Source organism: Zootoca vivipara, chromosome Z2, assembly GCF_965207765.1.
Source record: "Zootoca vivipara chromosome Z2, rZooViv2.hap1.1, whole genome shotgun sequence".
NCBI classification, from domain to species: Eukaryota; Metazoa; Chordata; class Lepidosauria; order Squamata; family Lacertidae; genus Zootoca; species Zootoca vivipara.
The window spans coordinates 21,348,453-21,370,888 of record NC_142585.1 but is presented as its reverse complement, the minus strand read 5'-3'; the positions used below and the strand labels follow the sequence as shown (position 1 = coordinate 21,370,888).

At 44.0% G+C, this 22,436-nt stretch overlaps 1 protein-coding gene across 1 annotated transcript in view; it reads left to right on the top strand.

Moving 5' to 3' along the window:
- The first annotated feature begins 9,976 nt into the window (after positions 1–9,976).
- LOC118084387 (connector enhancer of kinase suppressor of ras 2-like) overlaps positions 9,977–22,436 on the top strand; it is a 317,255-nt gene continuing 304,795 nt past the window's right edge. The window contains exon 1 of the mRNA XM_035113863.3: positions 9,977–10,067. Within this exon, the coding sequence (XP_034969754.1) occupies positions 10,001–10,067 (67 nt within the window). The 5' untranslated portion in view covers positions 9,977–10,000. The remainder of the gene's footprint in view (positions 10,068–22,436) is intronic.

Sequence of the window (22,436 nt, the reverse complement as noted above, 5' to 3'; positions counted from 1 at the left end):
TCTACTGTGGAAAAAATATGTAGCTTACTTAATTTACAAAATTAATTGCATAATTATGTTGCTGTTTTGTTATTCCACCACATCTATTTCAATGCAAAGGGAACACAATGCAACCAAGTGGTGTTTGTGTGTATAAAAAATGTAATCAATTGTGTACCATTTGCAGATGAAAAGCAACAACAGCAGTTGTATTTGCTGGATTGATTTTCTTTCAAGACATAGCATGAATAAATAGACATAGGCAATTTCTACTCCTGTTTCCATCTGAATTCTACTCCTGTTTCCATCTGAATTCTCTGACCTTCCCACCTGTAAATCTGTAGATGCTGAAAGGGAAGAGTATAGACGAATCTATCTGGGCGCAAGCATTTCGCACTGCAGTTGAGATGGCATGATATTTGGAGGGTGCCATGAGGAGTAGAAATTCATTCTGCTTTCTTTTCATCACACCTTTCTTTAAGGAAGTAAGCAGCATGCTTGCTTTAATTTTTAACCTATTTATATCTTCTAACTATTATAGATATTATTATGCTAATGGGATGTGTATATCCCACTAGGGAGGTGCATCAAAGGATGCAGCAGAAGTTGATTTATACAGTAATTTGCATTATATTAGCATATTTCAAAATTCATCAGATCTCTACCACCTTTCTTGGGCTTGGAATAACTTTGGTTGGTTTGAGGATCAAAACTGTGCTGGTTAGCCATTCATAATTAATGTGGGCTTTCCCCTTTCTCCTTATCTAGAATCATATTTTTCCAAGATAATGAAACAAAACCTAATATTTTAAAAACTAACAAGAATCTATCATCTGTCTGGTTTTATTTTATTTCAAATGACCTTATACTGTGATATCTCAAGTGGTGAATAGCAGCAAATCTGGAAACATGTTCATTTTAAGCATATTTAAAGAAGGCAGGGAGGGGGAAGACATATGGAATTAAAAGAAAAACATTATTCCCCCCCCCTGCCCCCCAACTGTAGTGGAATTTGAAACAGGAAGATAACAAACCCTGAAATTGTGGTTTGATTTACAAATGCTTTAGCAGTTTTAATTAGAGGCATAAATTAGAGGAAAGCTGGAGCTTCATCAGAAAGAACAAGAAAGCATTATGCATTACAGTAGCATTTTATGGTTCTCTATGAAGGTATAATGCAATATCCATGCCTCTAAAATGCAATGAGAATGCAGTTAGCATTAACAATGGGGCTTGGGACAAAAAAAATGCAGCTTGCTCCACACACCCATAGAAAGAAAGAAAGAAAGAAAGAAAGAAAGAAAGAAAGAAAGAAAGAAAGAAAGAAAGAAAGAAAGAAAACAAATTTCAAAAGCAGCAGTAGTAGTACAGTATATTTTATTATGACCAACTGAAAGGTGACAAAGTGGTGAAGTTCTCACCACTGTCCTTATTCACAAAGACCATCTGAAAGAGCCACAGACCAGTGGAATCAAGGACTTAAGTTTATGCCATTTGAGCAAAACACCTTGATTGGGCCCACTTCTTCAGTCACTGCCACCAATGCCCATTTGATGTCCTCTCACTTTGGACCCAATCTACATCACAGCCCAGAGACAAAGACGAGTGGCTGCTCCTGCTCCTTTTCTCTCCCATTGCTGATTTGGCGCTCCTCCAGCCAACCTATTTATTGAGCATTCATCCCCATTTGCTCACACAAAGCTTACACAGAGGTCGGACTATGTCTGGGCTTTTTTGAGCATTCACTTTGATTTAGCTCTGTTGTCTTACTTACCAAGTTTGGAGATCAAGGAAAGGAACAGTCAGAAAAGCAAAATCCAATCTATTAGGTTAGGGGGCCAGCATTAAGAATGACCTGCTGGTTTTGTGAATGAGCACTGTGGCAAGGAAGAGCACATCCTGCCACAGTCTGACTTCTCCAAGCCATTCAAGCCAGGACTAACATAAAACAGTTGTAGATCTCTACAGCTAGGAGCAGTGGTGGCTGGTGTCCATATGGACTGGTAGGGTGGAAAAGCTAGGCTACCAGTAGGTGAAGCCAATGACAGGCTATGCCAACTGATTTGTCCCTATATTTCTACTTGCTGAGTTCTATGAGAGTAACACTAAGGCTAGAGAGGAGGAAGCTGGCAGGAGCAGAACCACTCCCAGCACTGGTTGCAAGTAAGAAAGGCAGGCAGGGACTGGCTGAGGGCAGATTGAGATTGCCTATTTGCCCCAATAGACCAGTCTCCATTGACTGAGAGGGAGATAGGGACATCTTTAATAAACCCTGGGAAGCATTTGCAGCAGGGACAGCGCATCCTGTTTTGCCGTTTGAGGCAAAACGGAAAGTATTGTCCCACTTTGCCCCATCGTGCCCCTTCCACCCACCTTTGCCACACTGGCACCATTGCCTGATTTTTGAAGCTTTTCTAAGGCATGCCCACCTTCTATTGTGCATCATGCAAATAACAGGCTCCCCCATGTCCCCTTTCCAGCGCACCACTGCTTCCAGCTCCCTTTGCTGCATCCTTTTCAGGGGGCCTGTTCCAAAGGCTGCACTGGAAACCTTGTGCTTGAAGCCTTCTGTAAGGTGGTGGGACAGAACAATCCTTCTGGCACCAGTGCCAATGCTGCTTAAAGTGTGGTAAAGTCAGGCTCATACAGACACACTGGTAGAAGCACCAGATGGTGGCAGCAGTGGTCCTACTGGTGAAACCTCGACCTAGCAGCTGCCCTGTTCTTATCCAGGTAAGCAGCAGTGAAGCAAATGTTAGAAGAGCTGATGTGCACCTCCACACACACACCCCAGCTGCTGCCTGTGAAAATGTGCCCTAGAAAGAAGACAATGATGGCAGACAGTCTTAGATGTGTGTCTGCAGTACACAGAGTGTGTGCACCTGTGAAGCTGCCCTCAAACATTTACTTATCTAAAAGGTATGAAAGCACTTTGGATGCTTAATTGTGCATTGGAAGTTGCCAGGAGTTGTACGGAGTGATAGTTGGAAACAAAAGCTCCTGTAACCTTTTAGAAAATTCCAGGCTATTCACAGTGGAACTAGCAAGGCTATTATAGTATCAGTGGTTTCTGGAGCCAGCTGTTCAGTCGTCTTAGCGGGAACAAGCAATGGAAAGATCAGTTAACAGCACATCAGTGTATCACACCTTTGACACACTGCACCTTGTCACAGTGGGAAGTGTGTGATGGTGGGAAGGTTCTCTCTCTCTCTCTCTCTCTCTCTCTCTCTCTCTCTCTCTCTCTCTCTCTGTGTGTGTGTGTGTGTGTGTGTGTGTGTTTAGGTAGCCAAAAGTGACTTCTGTTGCAGCATCAAACTGAGGAATATGCCAGAAGGATGCCTGAGCTCACTCTCCTCTCAAGAGATTTAGCTTTTTAAATTATTATTCTAAGATCTGAAGCTGTTAAGAAGAGCCTTTTCAGAACAGGAGCAGGTACTTTAAAGGATCAGGAAGGGAATCTGGGAAAAGCTTATAGCCTTCCAGAGGAATGGGCTGCAGCATGTTGTAGCAGGGGATGGGGGACCTCTGCTCCTCTTTTTGGTTTTTTTTTTAGGTCAATTGTCCTGGTGCTTGTAGTTCCTACAGAGCATGGCTGATTTATGCATCTGCTGTAGTTAGATAGAAGGTCCCTGGGGAAGTAGAGGCTGAAAATAAAATGTAGGTCTGTTGTTTAGTCTGAAGGAGACTTGTGGGAGAGGAGCAACAAAGCTTTCCATAGGAAACCAGGAAGCAGGACAAATGTGAGAGCTACTGCTTGATTTGGGTCATTGCAAAATGTCTGGGAAACAAGGTTCACATGTACTTTGGACTACATAAGGTAAAGCATGCACAAGGTGGTAGTGAACATCACATACCTGCAGCCTGCCACATTTGAGCATAAAAGCATAACAGTATTCTTCTGAGCCCTGCTGGATCAGGCCAATGGCCCATCTAGTCCAGCATCCTGTTTCATAGTGGTCATGCCCTAACAGGATTCCCATAAGCAAGACCTGAGTACAACAGCACTCTCGCTTCCTGTGAATTCCAGCAACTGATATTCAAATAGAAGCTACATATTTATTAGGGTTAATAGCCATTGATAGCCTCATCTTCCATGAATCAGTCTAATCCTCTTTTAAAGCCATCCAAACTGGTAGTAACAGCAACAGCAACAGCAACAATTTATTATTTATACCCTGCCCATCTGGCTGGGTTTCCCCAGCCACTCTGGGCAGCTTCCAACAAAATATAAAAATACAATAGTCCGTCAAATATTTAAAAACTTCCCTAAATGGTATCCATCATTGTCCCTCTCTTGTGGGAGCAAATGCCATACTTTAATTGTGCATTGTGTAGAATACTACTTTCTTTTGTCTATCCTAAACCCTGCAACATTCAGTTTTATTTGATGTCCGTGAGTTCTAGTGTTAAGAGTGTAGGAGATTTTAGCAGTCAAACCTAGCAATGCATGTTTTCTAGTTAGTATATGAAGGGGTTAAGAACCACAGAGTTCTAATTGCTAGAGTAGGCATAGGTCATAGAATCATAGAATCGTAGAGTAGGAAAGGAACCCAAAGGGCCATCTAGTCATGCCCCCTATTCTCCTGAAAGGGAGGAGTGAAGCTTGTTTCCTGATCCCCCCCCTCTCTCTCCCCATTGCAAGCCATGAAGGTGGATGTGTTTCAGTGTAGCTGCCAAACTCAGACACATGTCTGAGGCAGCTTTGGTGTGTTTCTACATAAGATTTCTACATTATTTTATTGCTGCTGCAAAAGGAAAATGCTAAACTTACTTTGTAGTCGGTGGTCTATTTATTGAAAACAGTTTGTGGTCTATTTATAGAAAAGGGGGTAAAAGAGGACCCACTGCTTCATGCAGCTGAATTGAGTAAATAAGGTTCAAAATACTATATTCTCATACTTCATGAAACTGCTTAACAATGGGAATTAAATTCTGCTAGGGACCTTCTCCTGCCCAGAGGGATTGCAAAGCCTCACATTTTAAAAACAGGTACAGTGTACCTCAACTTCCGAATGCCTCGACTTCCGAAGGTTTCGACTTACAAAGTCGGCAAACCCGGAAGTATTTTCACCGTGTGCGCGTCCTGCGCCTGCGCAGAGGTGGTGTATGCAGTCTGCTCATGCACAAAGCGCAAAATCGCGTTCCGTGCATGCGCAAAATGGATGCTTCAACATCCGAAGGTATCGGCTTATGAAGAGCGCCGCGGAATGGATCGCCTTCGTAAGTTGAGGTACCACTGTATCAGCAGTTTTTCTTTGTGTTCAGCCACATACATGAATCTCTAGATGATTAAATATTGTAATAGAACTAGAGTACCAGAACTAGAGTACCAGAACTACCAGTGAATGGTAGAAATTAGATAATATTTGGGTTGTGAAGGGAAATACAAGCTGAACAACTGTGCCAGTCAGGAAATTCCTGGGTTAGTGTGTGCAACCCAGCCTGGCTGGGCTAGCCAAGTACTGAGCCAGTAAGGGCCATATGCAATGCCCAAGAACTGTCCTCTTTGGCTCTGACAAGTGAACAGAGGCGGGATAATTGGCAGGTTGCCAAGGTGACGGGGGTGTGATGCCACAGGAAAATCTGTCCTGTTTAAAATCAAAAGGTGTTCTGGGAACAAGAAAGAGGAAGTAGGAGAACCATTTTGGTGCTACTGGCTGGAAGAGGCTGCACCAAGAGACTAGGAGCAATGGCTGGCTGCTGCTTTGGACCCAGACTTGCTGAATCTAAAAAGGAAAAATGAGAGACACTCTTAAAGACACAAGCCTCTGCTGTGCTTCGGTTTCCCCAATGGAAAAACAGCCCTGAGTGAGTGCATAGAACCCTCCCGGAATCTTGCTATTGCTTGGCAGAGATCGGGAGTGGTATGCAACCTTTGTATCCTCTTACCAATTCCCATCAATGAAAGGGAGAAAAAAAGTTTTCTCTTTCCACTTCCTCCATAGCAGGCATGTATACTGTATAGGGTTGTGCTGCTAAAAACGGCAGCTCCTATTAAGATGATGCAGCTGTTTGAATATTGGTTGGCATTAGAAGTTGGCACCCAGCATCTGCCGAGGCCCACACCTCAGCAGTGTCCTGCTGCTGACCATGCCGCCCCCTCCCCACCCTCCTGGCTTTCCACTTCCCACACTGTTGTTGCCATCTGCGCACCTCCCCTCTCTAAATATGCAGACAGAAACAAAAACAAGGAGAAGGAGCACTAACCTCCATTTTCCTTGCCCTCTCTTTCTGGGCACTGGTGTGGATTGGGGCAAGAGGGAGAGGGCATGTGGGGATGGGCAGAAAACCCCAAGTTCAGTCCCCAGCATCTCCAGGTAGTCTCTGGTCAGAAATCCCAGAATGGCATTGCCAGCCCAGGGGCCACATGCCAAGGACCAGAAGCGAAACTGGGTGGAGCCATAATTTAAATTTTACCTGTGTGCAGTGTGCTCATTTCCACACTCCTGTCTATCCTCTTTCCAAGCAACACAAAAGGTGTCATCAGAGTTCAAGGATACATTCCAGCCAGGCGAAAACACATGGGTTGCACAGCGTGGCCAGTGATGTGTTGCCTGCAGAGAGTTTCAAGGGCCAGATAGAAGCACTTGGAAGGCCACATTTGGCCCTTGATCCTGAGTTTCCCCACCACTGATGCAGATAATGCTGAGCTTCCTGTGTTCTTAACACACAGTGATGACAGTGATAGGGGGGCCCACCTGTCCAACTAGGGTGTTTTGCCCAAAGTCCTCCCCAAACCCAGAGATGATATATTGGTGTGAATTTACCCTCTGGTGGCTCATAAGTCAGCTCAACTAGGTTTTGCACGCTGTGCTTTCTAATTTGAGGGCATGTTTCCAGGCTCTGGCCACAGAACAGCAAATAGAGCAAGGCTGAATCAGAAGCAGATTTTTTTTAAGAACTAGGACAGGGCAAGCCAACAGCTCAGCTATATTCTACTGCTTAAAAAACCCAAACCATTGCCAAAAAAAGAAAAAAGAAAGAAAACCAGCTGTGTAAGACCAAACAGATGCTATAGTCATATACATCACATGACACGGAAGCATTAATAGCCAATGCTGTCATGTTGTTGCAGAGGTTGCTTTCTGCTGTCTTTGTAACTATAGGTTAATATATTGTTATGACACAGGCTATTCCATTTTGCTTAAGAGTACATTTTCAATATAACCCAAGCGGGATAGTTTTTCAATATTCAGTCAACTAGGGTACTCCTTAGTGCTAAACAATCCTAGGCCACAGTCTAGGGCAGTGGCGGGGAAACTGTGGCACTCCAGATGTTGTTGGACTCCCAACTCCCATCATCCCAAGGCAGCATCACCAATGGGCAGGGAAGCTATAATCCAACAACATCTGGAGGATAACAAGTTGCCCACCCTGGTTCAGAGCAGTGTTTGTGTGAGGTGAAGCAGTTCTGTTGCTGTAACAGCAGCAGCATTAAATGGGTAGGAATCACATTTGTGAATATATTCACTCATCAATTATTTTGTACCTTCCAGGTGTCCTGATTTTCCAGGATCAATCACAGAATTACAAAAGTCATCCCAGCTTCTGATTCAGTCCTGGAAAGTCCCTATTTACCCTAACAGTGCCACTGCTGTTGAGCTTTGGAAGAAAGATGCTGCAAGGGAGCATCCCATGGACTCTCCATACCTACTGCTGCTGGCCTATTCCCTTGGGCACCCATAGTGGCTGTTGGAGAGCAGGCAATGAGGAGAAGCTGCGACTGTGGCTGCCAAGGTCCAGCCCTACGTGACACACTCGCCCTGAGGGACAGGCATTGGGCAGGGTCATCCTGGGCAGGAAGAAAGGCGGTGTTAAATGGAGTGCAAGGAGTCTTGATTTAAAAAAAGAAACACTTTGTGTGTCCGCGTCTGTCAGAGATGAAGTACCTGTGGCCCCACAACTGTTACTAGTCTGTAGTTCACAATCATTCCTGACCATCAGCCATGCTGGCTGGAGCTGATGGGAGTTTTAGTTGTCCAACAACTTCTAGAGGGTCACAGGTCACCCATCCCTGCAAGAACCAATAGCAGTACTTAAGGGAGTGGGGTTATCTGTGAAATCTCATTGGAAATGACCATCTCTTGCCAACTATAGATTTCCCCTGAGTAGGACATGTTCAAGGTTTATCTATGCAGGTGTGTTTTCCCCTGTGACATTTCTCTGTATTCCTAGAAATGTGCAGCATCCCTCATCATTCTCTTGCTATGTCTTACCAAAGTTATTTTAGCTTCTTCTCAGAAGTATTCCAAATGTGTTTGCCTGTGCTGAACCTCCATTTTTCATCTCAAATGTGCAAACCTTCTAGAATAGAGATAAGGGAACCTCTGGCTTCACAAATGTTGTTAAACCACAACTCCCATCAGTCCTGGACAACAGCATTGCTAGTTTGGGCAGCTGGGACTCGGAGTCTTGTAACATTCAGAGGGCCGCAGGGTTTCCCATAACTGTTGCAGAAGCTGATTTAATGCCCCTCAGAAGTCCTACATATGTGTTGCTCCAGCAGGCAACATTTGGAGGAGGAGAGGAGACACTGTATGCTTCCTATATTATGCTATGTTGCCTGACTATGGAAGAAGGAAGTTGTTGCCTTGACATGCTCAGGGCTGGGGGCTGGGGTGGAGAGAAGCCATGCAGAATTCTAAGCAAGAGGCTGCTGTTCCAGAGGCAGGAAGGATGATGCTGTGATTCATTACTTCTCTTCCCTCTCCCCCTCCTTCTTGCATGAAAGTGAGCATCTTGTGACCAGCCCACCTTGGACAGTGGAAGACAGATCATCACAGGGTGTGCAGTCGCTTAACCCTCAGACAGAGGACATATGTTCTGTGAAATACGAAGTTCTCCGTAGAGCTTCAGAAGCACACCTACTTGAGCAATGAATCCAGTGCAAACCCTCCTTCTCATGTTATAATAACCCCTCTTCCAAGCAGCAAAAGTTTAGCTTCTGCAGGGTGTGTGTGTGTATATATATATATATTTCCAGTGAATTTCAGAAGGAATTAATGCTGGAGACTTAAAAAATAAATAAATCATGGACTAGCTTGGACTTCTTATATTGCAGCCTGTGGCCAATGACAGTGTAGAAGAGGATTCATGAGGTGATGCTGTTCTTTTGCCACAAACGAGGCACAGAAATGGGGAAAGGGCACTGGGGTCTCTGAACACTGAGAGGGGCTAATCTGAGATGGACAAGGGCTACCTTGGTACGACTCTCAGTCCCGCTCCTGCATGTGACGCTCTGAATTATATGATTATAGATGCTGGTGGTGACATCCTGCATTTGTGAATATGAAGATGCTCAGCATTTATTTTTTTTATTTTTTTGCTGCCAGCTGCCAAACGCTATCATGCTTTCTTTTAATTCTCCAGTGACAGTCAGCATCTTTTGCCGCTGAACAGAGACAATCCGCTATCAAGTTCCAGCTAGCAATATCGTTATCTTTGCATTCGTCTTCTCCCACCCTCCCACCCCTTGTCTTCCCTCCCTCCCTCCCTCTCCTCTCTCATCCGTGATCCTCAGAGCTAGTCAAAAATCCAGCTCTAGAGGCTGGAATAGCAGGGGGAAAGAGGGGAGGCTGGAACAGCTGAAGTGTGCACTGTAATTTCATATTTGTGCCAGCCTAAATAAGTAGATCATTGGGTGTAGAGACTGCCTCTTTTTTCTCTCTTTTTTTTCGTAAGTAAGTAGAGACACACTGCACCATTTCCTGATTCAGTGAGCTCTAGAGGGCTGCTGGCTGTGTGCGGCAGGGGAGGTGCTAGAGCTGATCAAGCAGCGTAATTTTATACATTACTGAATCAGTGCAGGAAAAAGCTGGAGGGACAAAGCGTCAGCTCATCTTTGGACTGCATCGTGAAATCCTCCCGCTTTCTCCTCTAGCCATGCTCTGAGAGATCCGTTTCATTTCCCTCACACCCACCCACCCACCCCTCTCTCTTTTTTTCCTTTCCTGCTTCCCACTCCTCTTTTTCTCAGTATTTTCCCTCCTCTCCCTCCTCGTGTGAACGATAAAGTGGTCTGATGATGGCCCTCGTTATGGAACCTATTAGCAAGTGGATGCCCAAACAAGTAGTGGATTGGATGAAAGGTAAGAGTATTTCTATATTGCAATCTGCCTCTCTCTCTCTCTCCTCTCCCCGCTGGCCTTTCATAACCTGCGCTTTAGGCATGATATGTGTATTGCACAGAGTTCTCTCAGTTTTGAAGATCGGTATGCTGTCTCATGCAAGCGAGTTGACTGAGAAAGAGGCACGACTGAATGGAGACAGGCTGTTTTTGGTGTGTGTGTGTGTGTGTGTGTGTGTTTAATTTGACACTCCAAGTGCCACTGGAACCTCTTGGCTGAGAGCTGATTGCATGTGTGAGCACAAACCCTGGCGGGACTGTAGAATGTGCCCGTGCTCTAAGAAGCAGAAGACACCTCCCTCTCCCCATTTAGCCATTGCACAGTGTAATGATCTTATGCCTGGCTGTCTTTAAAAAATGCCCTGATTATCTCTGATGTGTTCAGAACAGGTGACTTGATGCAGTAGCTTGCAGCACTAGTGTGTGTGTGTGAGAGAGAGAATTCAAGCACAGAGCTAGTGATGGGAGAATGACACCCTTGATTCCTGAGCCATGTACAGGTTGCTTAGAGTCTGGGCTCCCCAGCTTTGCTTGTAGCTTCTCTGTATTTTGTATCGTGCATCCTCCATGACAATCTCCCCACAACCCGCCCCAGCACTGTGGACAGTGCAACCCCTGCCATATATGGAGAGTACAAAGAGGGAGCAGGAAGAGACACCTGAGAAGAACCTTGCAGGAGAAACTCTTCAGGATAACTTGGCAGGAATTATGGATTCCACATACACGCACCCACACCATGCATTGTACAGTCACTACCACCATACAAGCCCGTTTTCTATCTGGAAACTCAGTCTATGGTATCAGTAGGCATTAATTGGGACAGGAGGCATTGAAGTACTTTTCTGAAGCTCGTTTCTTTTTTCCTGAGTAAGAATGGGGGTGCAAGCAATAGTATGTATCTGTGGAGGCCTATGTTGTGAGAAAGGGCTGGCCTTAAAGAGCAAGCTAAGTACTCACATTTTCTGCTTTACAAAATGAACTCTGGTGAAACATTTTCTTTGTGATGTAGGGATAAACGGTAACAAGCAATATACTTCTATTTATATATGCATATGCAATACACAGGCCTTCATTATAGTGCTCTCTCTCTGTGTGTGTGTGCATATCTGCATATTGAAGGGCTATCACCTTTTCCTTTTAAAATTCCTTTACTATTAAACCAGACATTGGTTTTAATTTGTGTGCAATTAATATAGCCCTGATCTCCAAAAGGTGCATTGTATGTACAAAATATGATACACAATATAATTCAGCTCAATATATGGCCCAAGTTGGAGTCCAAAACTGCTTATCTTGCATGACATAATTCTACATGGTTATGCATAGGGACATTTTTTTGAGTTGGGTGGAATATACTCCCTGCTTCTACTCTGCACAACTGCTACTATTCATACGCACAACAGTTTTGTGCAACTCTTCTTGCCAGCAGAATAGTATGTGTTGTGCTGTTACACACTTGTACCCTCAACATAAGCCATCGTATGGGTGGGTAACATCTGAAGAATTCAAAAACTTGGCTTCTCAAGAATCCATTTCTTGACCCTCATGGAGGGGGTCATTATTCCAATATGGCTCAACCAGGAAAAGTCTTGAAATTAAAAAGGTCTTGGGACACCACTGAAATAGAGCACTGGTGTCTAAGAGGGAAGAATCCTACTGTTTAGATAGCTTTGTTACTGTATTCAAAGGTTTTGTGGGTGCAGTGAAAATGTTACATTTCCAAAACGCAGGTGATATGATGGAATGGGTCACAACACCACTGGAGGCAGTTTTTAAAAATAAATAAATAAAAATTAATAAAAGTACTTGTTGCTGGATTCCAGATAGATCTTGGTTTTAGATTTACAACATAGCTGGGAAAGAAAATCCACCACCAGTGGAATGAGCACTTTTCTCATCCTCTAAGTGTGCAAACAGTTTTTTGGAACAACAAATAAGGACACAACTCTTACTTATCCCAAACACAGGATTTAATCAGACAAAGTAATCATTATGATAGCAGGGTTCCTGTGCTTGGATGCAGATTGTGCCAAATTTATGTGATGCAGGAGGAATTTGGGTGTGGAAAATGCTGTGCAGGAGGGTGCTGAGATCCTGCCTGTCAACTCTTTTCCTTCCAGCTCCAAACCTGCTCCCCCTATTCTCCGAGTCAAAGTTGCAGCAGGAGAAAAATGTGTAGGGGGAACTCTCTCTCTCTCTCTCTCTCTCTCTCTCTCTCTCTCTCTCTCTCTCTCTCTCTCTCTCTTTCTCTCTCTGTGTGTGTGTGTGTGTGTGTGTGTAAGTAAGGATTAAATAGCCCCCTTCCCCACCACTTCATTAAAAATTAGCAGTTTACCAGTTTTAACACATGGGTCTACCACCATCGTGTCAAGTTTGACCCTAAGTTGCTTGCTAAAACATGCTGTGGTGTGCTTATAGATCTTCTGTGTCTTTATCTCTTTGCACATCATGATATAACAAATGCAAGGGGATTCCTTGTAGCATTATGGGCTATTATTTCAAAATGAAATTTTGCATGATGAAACTGGAGCATGTGTAGCAGCAGACAGGACTTTCCTTCAATAGGGGGCTTTCTGAGTGCAGACAGACATGTAGGCTTCATTTACACACACAAAAGCCCCCTATTGCTCTTGCTACCAACAGAGGATTAGATTTTTCCTTTAGCATTTGCTCCATACCAATGAACAGATATAATAACATGAGCTATGCAGCCAAACAGGAGAAAAAGGTTCATTAAATATTATCTTGCAGCTAAAATGTTAAGTGTGGCCACTTGAGGACTTGCCCAAATTAGGGCAGAGCTGAAGCTGCTTGTCATATTTTGCATGAGGCTCAAAAATTGCTCTCAGTAGCATTGTCTTGTAGCCAAAACTGATTGGTTGTGCTGACCCGCCTGACTTTATTTAGAGGTGTCTGGCAATGCCATCACTATGTTAAGACACAGCATCATAATAACTTCCCATTTACTACGCAATACCAGATTGAGGGCATCACCCATATGACTCAGGAAGGAAGGAAGAGGAAGCAGCAGCAGCCAAACAGTACCCAGAAAAGTGTAAATATTTGCAGAATCTGAGCCTTGTTTTCATTGGGGGGGGGTGCTACTCTGCCAAAATTGCTAGTTTTCTGAAAATCAAAACTGGTGAATATTCTATGGAGCTCAGTGCAGATGTGTACATTTGTTTTTCTCTATCGCAATCTTACTCCAAGGAAGCAAATGAGTCTGACAGTATTTAGGATTCAGATTTGACATGACACTCCTCTGTGGGACTTTCTTTGATGCAGCACCCAGGATGCCCTTGTTCTGGGAAATATGTTTAGCTTCTTCTTTATAGTCTTCCCATGGATATCTGCAGACTCTTCTGTTTCAGGAGGCTGATCCCACCACCCCACACCCCCTTTGCTTCTTTCAGGATAGCTTAGTTACAGAACACCTGCTTTGCCTGGCAGAATGGAGGGATAGGGGAGAAATCTGATTCTGTTCTCATTTCAGTATGAACTTAACTAGTTTGCTCTTTAAAAATAAATTTTTTTTAAAAAAAACCCCAAACCGAAACATCCACCATTAGAAATTTGCACTTTTCTGAGTTTTGCACTGCACTTATTCCACCAAGCAATGTGTAGAACAATCTGTATATTGAGGAACTAGCATATAAAATCCATTATACATTTGCAAAGGTGTGCATATTAGGTAAAACTGCACACAAAAATGCACATCTTAGAAGAAATTGCACTAAAATGCTGGTTTATTTTCATAACACACACACACACACACACACACACACACACACACACACACTGATGTGGAATTTTAGAGAACTGAGCTAAATGCAGGAAAAATGAGGAACATATCCAGTTTAAAAAAGGAGCCAGTGGCAGGGGGTGGAAATGTGGTGCTTTTCTGTCTGAGATCCTGGAGCGCTATTGTTAGAGTAGACAAGGGTACTTCAACCTTGCAACTCCAGGTGTTGCTGAACTACAACTCCCACCATCCCCAGGCATTTTAGCCAATGGTAAGGGATGATGGAAGTTGCACTCCAACAACATCTGGGGGCCCAAGGTAGAAGAGCATTGCAGTAGACAACACTGGGCTAGAGAGACAAGTGGTCTGTCCTGGTATTAAGGCAGCTTACAATGTTCCTCCTCAGTGTAGGTTTGTTTGCTTTTTTATTTTATTTACTGCTTTATCTTTCATTGTGTTTTTTTAAACTGCTGTATTGTATATATTGCTTTTAAATTTATGATGTTAGCTGCCCTGAGCATTTTGCTCTGGAGTGGAAAGGTAGGATAATAGATAATTGCCAACATAAATAAAATGCCTGTGTGTATGGCTGCTGTTAAAAGGCATGGAAAACAGGGCTAGTGGAAGAGAGAAAGGAAAGTTGTCAATCCATGTCCACTCGTATTGTGTGCACCTCTGAGGGGTCCGTGGCTTATAGAGCACCACTGGCTTATAGAGCAAAGTGGTGGTGGTGGTAAGGTAAAAAAGGTAAAGGTACAGGCCCCCTGACAGTTGCACCCCCCTCCCCAACTAATTCAACTTCTACATTTTGCAAACCTGCTCAGATAGTCAAATGATGAGGTGTCCTCGTTTCTCTCTGTTGAGACTTCATTCAGGTTAGAATTAACTAGTGTGAACTCATTCAGCTTTCCAAAATGTATGTCTCCTTGCAGTGCATTCTACTTATAGTAGAGACCCATCTTTGCACTCTCATTGTCTCTTTGAATCCTAGTCCAGTGAGCAGTTCGAGCTTTGTTCAGCTTGCAAGTCTAATCCATGGGTAGCCAAACTAAGGCTCGTGGGCCGGATGCAGCCCTATCACCTTCTCAATCCAGCCCACGAACAGTCCAGGAATCAGCATGTTTTTACATGAGTAGAATGTGTCCTTTTATTTAAAATGCATCTCTGGGTTATTTGTGGGGCCTGCCTGGTGTTTTTACCTGAGTAGAATGTGTGCTTTTATTTAATATGCACCTCTGGGTTATTTGTGGGGCGTAGGAATTCGTTCATTTATTTATTTATTCAAAATATAGCAGTCCAGCCACCCACAAGGTCTGAGGTGCAGTGGACAGGCCCCCCGCTGAAAAAGTTTGCTAACCCCTGGCGACTCTAATCTGTCATTCAAAGTTTGAAAAGTTAAGACTTTGAACCTGGGGCAGCTTGATGGGACCATGTGTCACAGGTCCAGAAAGCATTGCATTGGCTGCCAATTCAAGATGTAAGTACTAACAAAGCCCTTGGGGTCCAAGTACCCCCCAAAAGCATGTTCTCCAATATCAACCATCTCAGACCCTATTATCAGCAGCAAGGCTTTGTTGGTGGTGGTGCTGCCCAGTTGGCCCTGACCTGCAAAAGGAGTTTTAAAGTGGTGGTTCCCCATTTGTGGGATGTCCTCCCTTGTAAGTGCATCTCCCCACCCCCCTTTCAGGAAGAATTTTAAACCAGTGTTGTTTCCCTGGGCATTCAATGATTGAACATTTCTGTTCCTAGCACCTTGAAATTATTATCTGTGCAAGTATGTGATTGTGTTTGGTCGGTTTTGGATAAGTTGTTTCATTATTATTTTGTTATTTTATTGCTGGTGTGTTTGCCACTGCCCTGGGCATCTTCAGAAGGGAAGGTGGGATATGAATGCAATAATTTATAAATGCAATAATTAAAACAAGCAAACAAACTGAGATGAAATGTGACATAAACAAGGGATTTCACCAATCACAGGACAGAGGTGGGTGTGGAATCCATGACAAGGTGGCTGCAGATTCACCATGCTGTATTAAAAAATAAGAGATGTTCATCATCATCATCATCATCATCATCATCATCATCATCAATTTATTAATTACCATTTACACAATTGCCTCAAGGTGATACACAATTAAAAACAGCAAAACAACAACAGTTTAAAACACACACCCACACCCAAAAACAGCTGATACATTTAAAACAAAACTAAAACAATGCAAAATAAGACACTCATAGCAAAGACTTGATATCCAGCTGTGAAAGCCTGTTGGGTGGGGGAAATTGTCTTCAGTTGTTTCGGGAGTGCAGACAGTGTGTACCTGCTGTATCCCAGCAAGAAAGCTATTCCACAGAACAGAGGTAGCCACCCTAAAAGGCCTGCTCCAGATTTCTGCAAAGTGGGCTTCTGAGATCTTTGGAACTTGCTGGAGATAATTAATGTTCACATATAAGCCTATTCCAGGGCAGGAACTGGCAAGAGTTGGCAGCTACATGTCTTGCATATTCATTTCTCTCTCTCTCTCTCTATTTCTCTCTCTATTTCTCTCTCTATTTCTCTCTCTATTTCTCTCTCTATTTCTCTCTCTCTCTCTCTCTCTCTCACACACACACACACACACACCTTCTCAAAGCTTCAGGCCTCCCATAGAGCAGCAGAAGCATCGAAGGGTCTGGCTCCTCAGAGGCACAAAGGACAGCTTAGGTTGCCCATCTTTGCATCATACCCCTGCCCACAATTTATTTATTTTTTAAAAAAAATGCATCGAAAAAAATGCACATGCAGGCTCACATGCACACACACACGAGAGGACACATATCTGCATATACTAATTGGTATGTATACACACCAATGGGCAGTAGATAAATTGAATTGAACTGAACTGATTTTAATTAAAATGTACAGATGCCAAGTTAGAAATGGTTACCATAATTTAGACCTGAACTTGACTTCTTGGACACCCACTGCTAGAAAGAGTAGATCAGGTTGGCCAAGGGTTTGACAGTAAAAGGCAACTTAATATGTTCTCATAACCAGTGTGTCATACATAAGACTCCTGGTTTGAGCCCCATGGCCACTCAATAGAGTATTCTTTCTATTATCCTTTTGATTCCCTGGGCATCTGAGAATCAACAAATAGGGCACATGTACCCTCCTCCCCCATATATCTGTCTTACAAACACACTCTGATTTCCACATTGCAGATGCCCTGCAAAGCTTGCGCGATACTTTGAGAAATTGGGTTTTTCTAAAGGCCCCTTCTATAAAACTTGTTCCTGAGGATTCCAAATAGCTTTGTACTACTGTATATGACTTAAAATGACGGGGAAGTTTCAGCAGGTGCACTTGCAGGAGTGGTTGTGACTTGCACAGGAGGTAGGTATGGGGGACCCAGGGGTTAGCAGAAGTACAAAACTGACTTTGCAGGGGGCGACCCTTAAAATGTGGAGAGGGCAAGAACCCAAAAGCAGCAATGAGAACTTGAACATGTTCAGCGTCCAAGGGATGCTGACTAAGACCCCACCTGCGCAGCTTCCGATTGGCTGCAGGAGCTTCCTGCACTCAAGCGGAAGCTGCATCGGATGTTCGGGTTCTTTCTGAAAAATGTTTGCAAACTGGAACAGTTACTTCCGGGTTTGCGGTGTTTGGGAGCCTATTCGTTTGGGAGCCAAGCTGTTGGACAACCAAGGTACCACTGTACTGGTTTAAACATATGGGGCCTGATTCGTACCTCCCACAACAGCATGCAAATTGAAATTCAGTGAATTGTCATTTGCTAAGGGTGCTGTTGTGATCGGGTTCTGCATTGGGGCTCCTGGGAGGCCTGTGGTTGCCCCTGGTGAGAATAGAACTCTGAACTAGGTGGGCCAGCACAGTGTTTCCTAGGTTCTTAAGATATATTCTGTAGCTGTTCCATTGCATTTGCTGATCATGTGAGACGGCAAAGTGCACTTTGATGTTCCTGTCTGCCCCCGAGGGGGTAGAGGAGTTATAGTCTAACAACCTGCAATTTCCCAATTCCCATTGTGCAGTTTGAGGGAGTATGCTGGCATTTTAGCTTAGAGAGAAATCCCTGCTTGCCGTGCAACCTCGTGAAGAACATAACATGAGCCTGCTGGGTCAGGCCAATGGCCCATCTAGTCCAGCATCCTCTTCCCAAAGTGGCCAACCAGGTGCCTGTGGGAAACCCTAAAGCTGTTCTGTTCCCACCTGAAGTTTCCAGCAACTGGTATTCAGAAGCATAGACTATGGAGGCAGTGCATAGCCATCAAGGCTAATCCACCAATAGTCCTCTCCTCCATGAATCTGCTGAAACCACATGACCATCGCTGCCCCCTGTGGGAGTTTAGCTATGTGCTTCAGATAGTAATTGTTCCACAAGGTTTTGCACCTCTATTCAGCAAAACCATAAATTTTCTCGGAAGGGCCATAGCACAATGGCAGAGTCTCTGCTTTTCATGGAGAAAGTCACAGGGTCAGTGACTGGCATCTCCAGGTAAGCCCCCTGCCTCAAACCCAAGAGAGCTGCTGTCAGCCTGTGCAGGCAGTAAAGAGCTAGATGGACCAAGAGTCTGGCTCGGTATAAGGCAGCTTCCTATGCTCATCGCATTTTTATATCTATATAAATACATGCACACAGATGGTAACCGCCCCGCCCCCCCCAAATGTTCTTTGCCATCAAGTAGCACTTGAAGTGAAATACTGCAGAATAAAATGACAGTTATCTATTAAACAATGTTTTAAACTGAAACCACTGGAAAATCTGGGCCAAATCAGGCACAGAGTTATATGCATCTTTGTATCTCAGATGCAGGTTTTTCAAAATACAAATAGCAAATGGCATGGTGGTGGAGGGGTCTGATAATCAGCAATATCAGAGCAGTCACAGAGGGGAAATTCTTGCAGCCATTGCAGCAGTTCTGAGGACAACCCTTCTTCTGAAACCATTATTTGCTGCAGGGAGGGGTTGGGAATCCCCCACAATAGACCTCTGGAATTCCAGCCCCTACCCAGATTGTGGCAGCATACTGTCTGCTTTCAGTAATACATTTTTAGGCGTGCTTATTGTTAAATGAAATGTGTAAGTGTTGTTGCTGCATTTATTTTAGAATCACAGTTGCAAAATTTCATTGAGAATTGTGAGCAGCCAATTTTTGTTTTCCATTAGATGTGTTTCTTTTGCAGTCAAGAGAGCACCATATGTGTATAAATGAAGGGTTCTGTGTGTGACATCACAATGTTTCAAGTTAAACAGCAACAAAATCAGTTGTGGTTCTCGGCAGCCTGCAAGGTGATTAAACAGCTGTGTGTGCACGTAAATATATAAGATCAGCTCCTTCTTAAATGCACCTTTTAAAGTAATAGCCTCATATGGAGTCATTTATTCCAAGTCCTGCTGATTGATAGCAGTGTTTTGCCTGCCAAAAGCTCTGGAGGTTCCAGTGATAATGAACGCTCAGCTAGAAATGCCCCATTTCACAAATGCAAAACTCAGTTTCTCACCCTCATTCCTAATTCTACCTCCCCTCCTTTCTCAGCCAGGCTGCAGCCATGAAGAAGAAAAATACAAGCAAATTCAGTTGGTAAATTGATTAACCATGTTGCATTGATTCTTGCTCAGAATAATTACATGTTCTCAGCAGAAGGGTTTTCCTTAGTACGTAATTCCCTGGTTTCAATATGGTTCATAAAAAAGGGGGTAGAAGGATGGGAGGAGCAGGGAGCAAAGATGCTGATGACGTGAATGGGCTTGTTAACATTCACCTCATGCAGCTTCTGGCAATCCCTTGCTCAGTCTCTCTCCTTTGCCTCTCATTAAGTCACTACCTGCTTTGTAGCAATGTGTCATGGAAAGGGAGTCTCCGAGATTTGCAGAACGCAGTGCATAAAAATGGTAATGCACCATGGAATGCCGGACTAGGAATGGGGCAGAAATTCAGTTCACTTCGCATTTTAAAGGGGAACCTACCTGCTTCACTGTTCCCGATTCAATAAGCAAACTGAAACAGAGCCACCCTCCAAAACCTGCACTTTTCTGAATTTTCAAATGCTCTAGCCCAGTGATGTGTACAGAAATGGCGAAGCTGGGGTAGAGTTTGCATTAAAATGCACATACTGGTGAAAATAATGAACACAAATGCTCTGCAAAATAGTGAATATTAGGGGAAAGTGCATACCCAGGACCACAGGAAGCTGCCTTATACTGAGTCAGATTGCTGGTTTGTCTAGCTCAGTATTGTCTACACTGACTGCCAATGGCTCACCATGATTTCAGACAGGAGTCGTTAACTGGAGATGCTGGGGTTTGAACTTGGGATCTTCTGCATGCAAGGCAGTTGCTCCATCATTGAGCTATGGCCCTTCCCCAGGCATATACTGTATTAGGAGAAATGCTGGTGAATTTCCATGAGGTCTGTCTATCTGTCTATCTATCTATCTATCTATCTATCTATCTATCTATCTATCTATCTATCTATCTATCATCTATCTATCTATCTTGCAAACCACTCTTGCAAACCACTCCTTGGAAAAAAGGAGATTCTGGGAGAAACCAAAATTGACATACCGGTATTTGCCCCTTCCTACACCAGAGCACATTATACCATATTCTCGCCAAGCGGCTTTCTACCTGTTATTAGTTATTAGGGGACCCTAATAACTAATAGTAATGTTATTACTAATAGTAATGTTATTAGGGGACCCAGGTGGCGCTGTGGGTTAAACTGCAGAGTCTAGGGCTTGCTGATCAGAAGGTCGGCGGTTCGAATCCCTGCAGCGGGGTGAGCTCCCGTTGCTCGGTCCCAGCTCCTGCCCACCTAGCAGTTCGAAAGCACATCAAAGTGCAAGTAGATAAATAGGAACCGCTCCGGCGGGAAGGTAAACGGCGTTTCCATGCGCTGCTCTGGTTCGCCAGAAGCAGCTTTGTCATGCTGGCCACATGACCCGGAAGCTGTCTGCTGACAAACGCTGGCTCCCTCGGCCTATAGAGCGAGATGAGCGCCGCAACCCTAGAGTCGGACACGACTGGACCTGATGGTCAGGGGCCCCTTTACCTTTAGTTCCTTCCACATTTAATCCTCTCATATGCACTGTGCCGTTTCTGTTTACTGAGAGCATATTCACATGAGATACCTAAAGCAGCTTAATTGTCATTCCCGTTTCCCAAGGAATTCTGGGAATTGTATGCTTTTTGGGGGGGGGAGTGGATGGGTAGGGATATCTTAACAGCAATCATCTCACTGAACTACAATACCCAAGGTTCTCTGGAGGTAATCCCATGACCTATTAAAGTGGTATATTGGTTTTAGACCAGTTGGAGATGATTATCTAAGCCCTTAGCTGCACTGCCCAACATATATTGATGCTAGTAGTGTACCTAGGAGTGAGATAAGCAGTTCCTAATTGCAGATGGTTATCGTGATCCGTTCTCCTGAGATAATTATTCTTTAAATGTGCACTAAAGAAAATTGAATGCACAGTTGACTGGTTAAGATAGGAGCAGAGAGTGACACCTCTGTATAATGAGAACCTGAGAGCTGAACCATACTGGCAGCTTATCAGGTGCCATCTTCTTTTACCTGTGGTTTGTTGGTCTGTTTGAATGTAGTGCCCAACCTCCAAAGGGCTAGGCCTGGACATTGTCGAGCCTGAAACAGAAAATCCAAATGGCAACTCCATCTCTAAAATATAGTAATAAATAAGGCCTCTGGGAGCTCCTGGTGAAAGCAGGCAAGGCTATGAACTCCCCCCCCATAATTACCCATAATGCACTGGCATAGTACAGTGATACCTCGGTTTAAGTACACAATTGGTTCCGGAAGTCTGTACATAACCTGAAGTGTACTTAACCTGAAGCGAACTTTCCCATTGAAAGTAATGGAAAGTGGGTTAATCCGTTCCAGACGGTCCATGGAGTACTTAACCTGAAGTGTACTTAACCTGAAGCGAACTTTCCCATTGAAAGTAATGGAAAGTGGGTTAATCCGTTCCAGACGGTCCATGGAGTACTTAACCTGAAGCGTACTTAACCTGAAGCGAACTTTCCCATTGAAAGTAATGGAAAGTGGATTAATCTGTTCCAGATGGGTCTGCGGAGTACTCAACCTGAAGCGTACTTAACACGAAGTATGAGTGTAATTGGTTCTGGAAGTCCATACTTAACCTGAAGCAAACTTTCCCATTGAAAGTAATGGAAAGTGGATTAATCCGTTCCAGATGGGTCCGCGGAGTACTTAAACTGAAAGTACTCAAACCGAAGCGTACTTAAACCGAGGTATGACTATATTGCTCTAGTCTAGAGCAAGAGTGGGTGCCAAATTCCCTTCTAGACAAGCTTCCGGGGGCCACATGCCCCATGGGTGGGACCAGAGGCAAAAGTGGGTGGGGCAACAAATGCAAATTTTGCCTTTGTACAGCATGCTAGCTTTCACACGCCGTTGCACGGACCTCTCTCAGTTCTCTATCAAGGAAAGCAAGAGTCATTATCAGAGCTCATGGACACATTTCAGCCTGGCACAATCACCAAGAAAAGTGTGAAGCAAGTCTGGTGCAGCATGTAGCTGGGGAGGGTCTGTGCAAGTCTAGCTTAA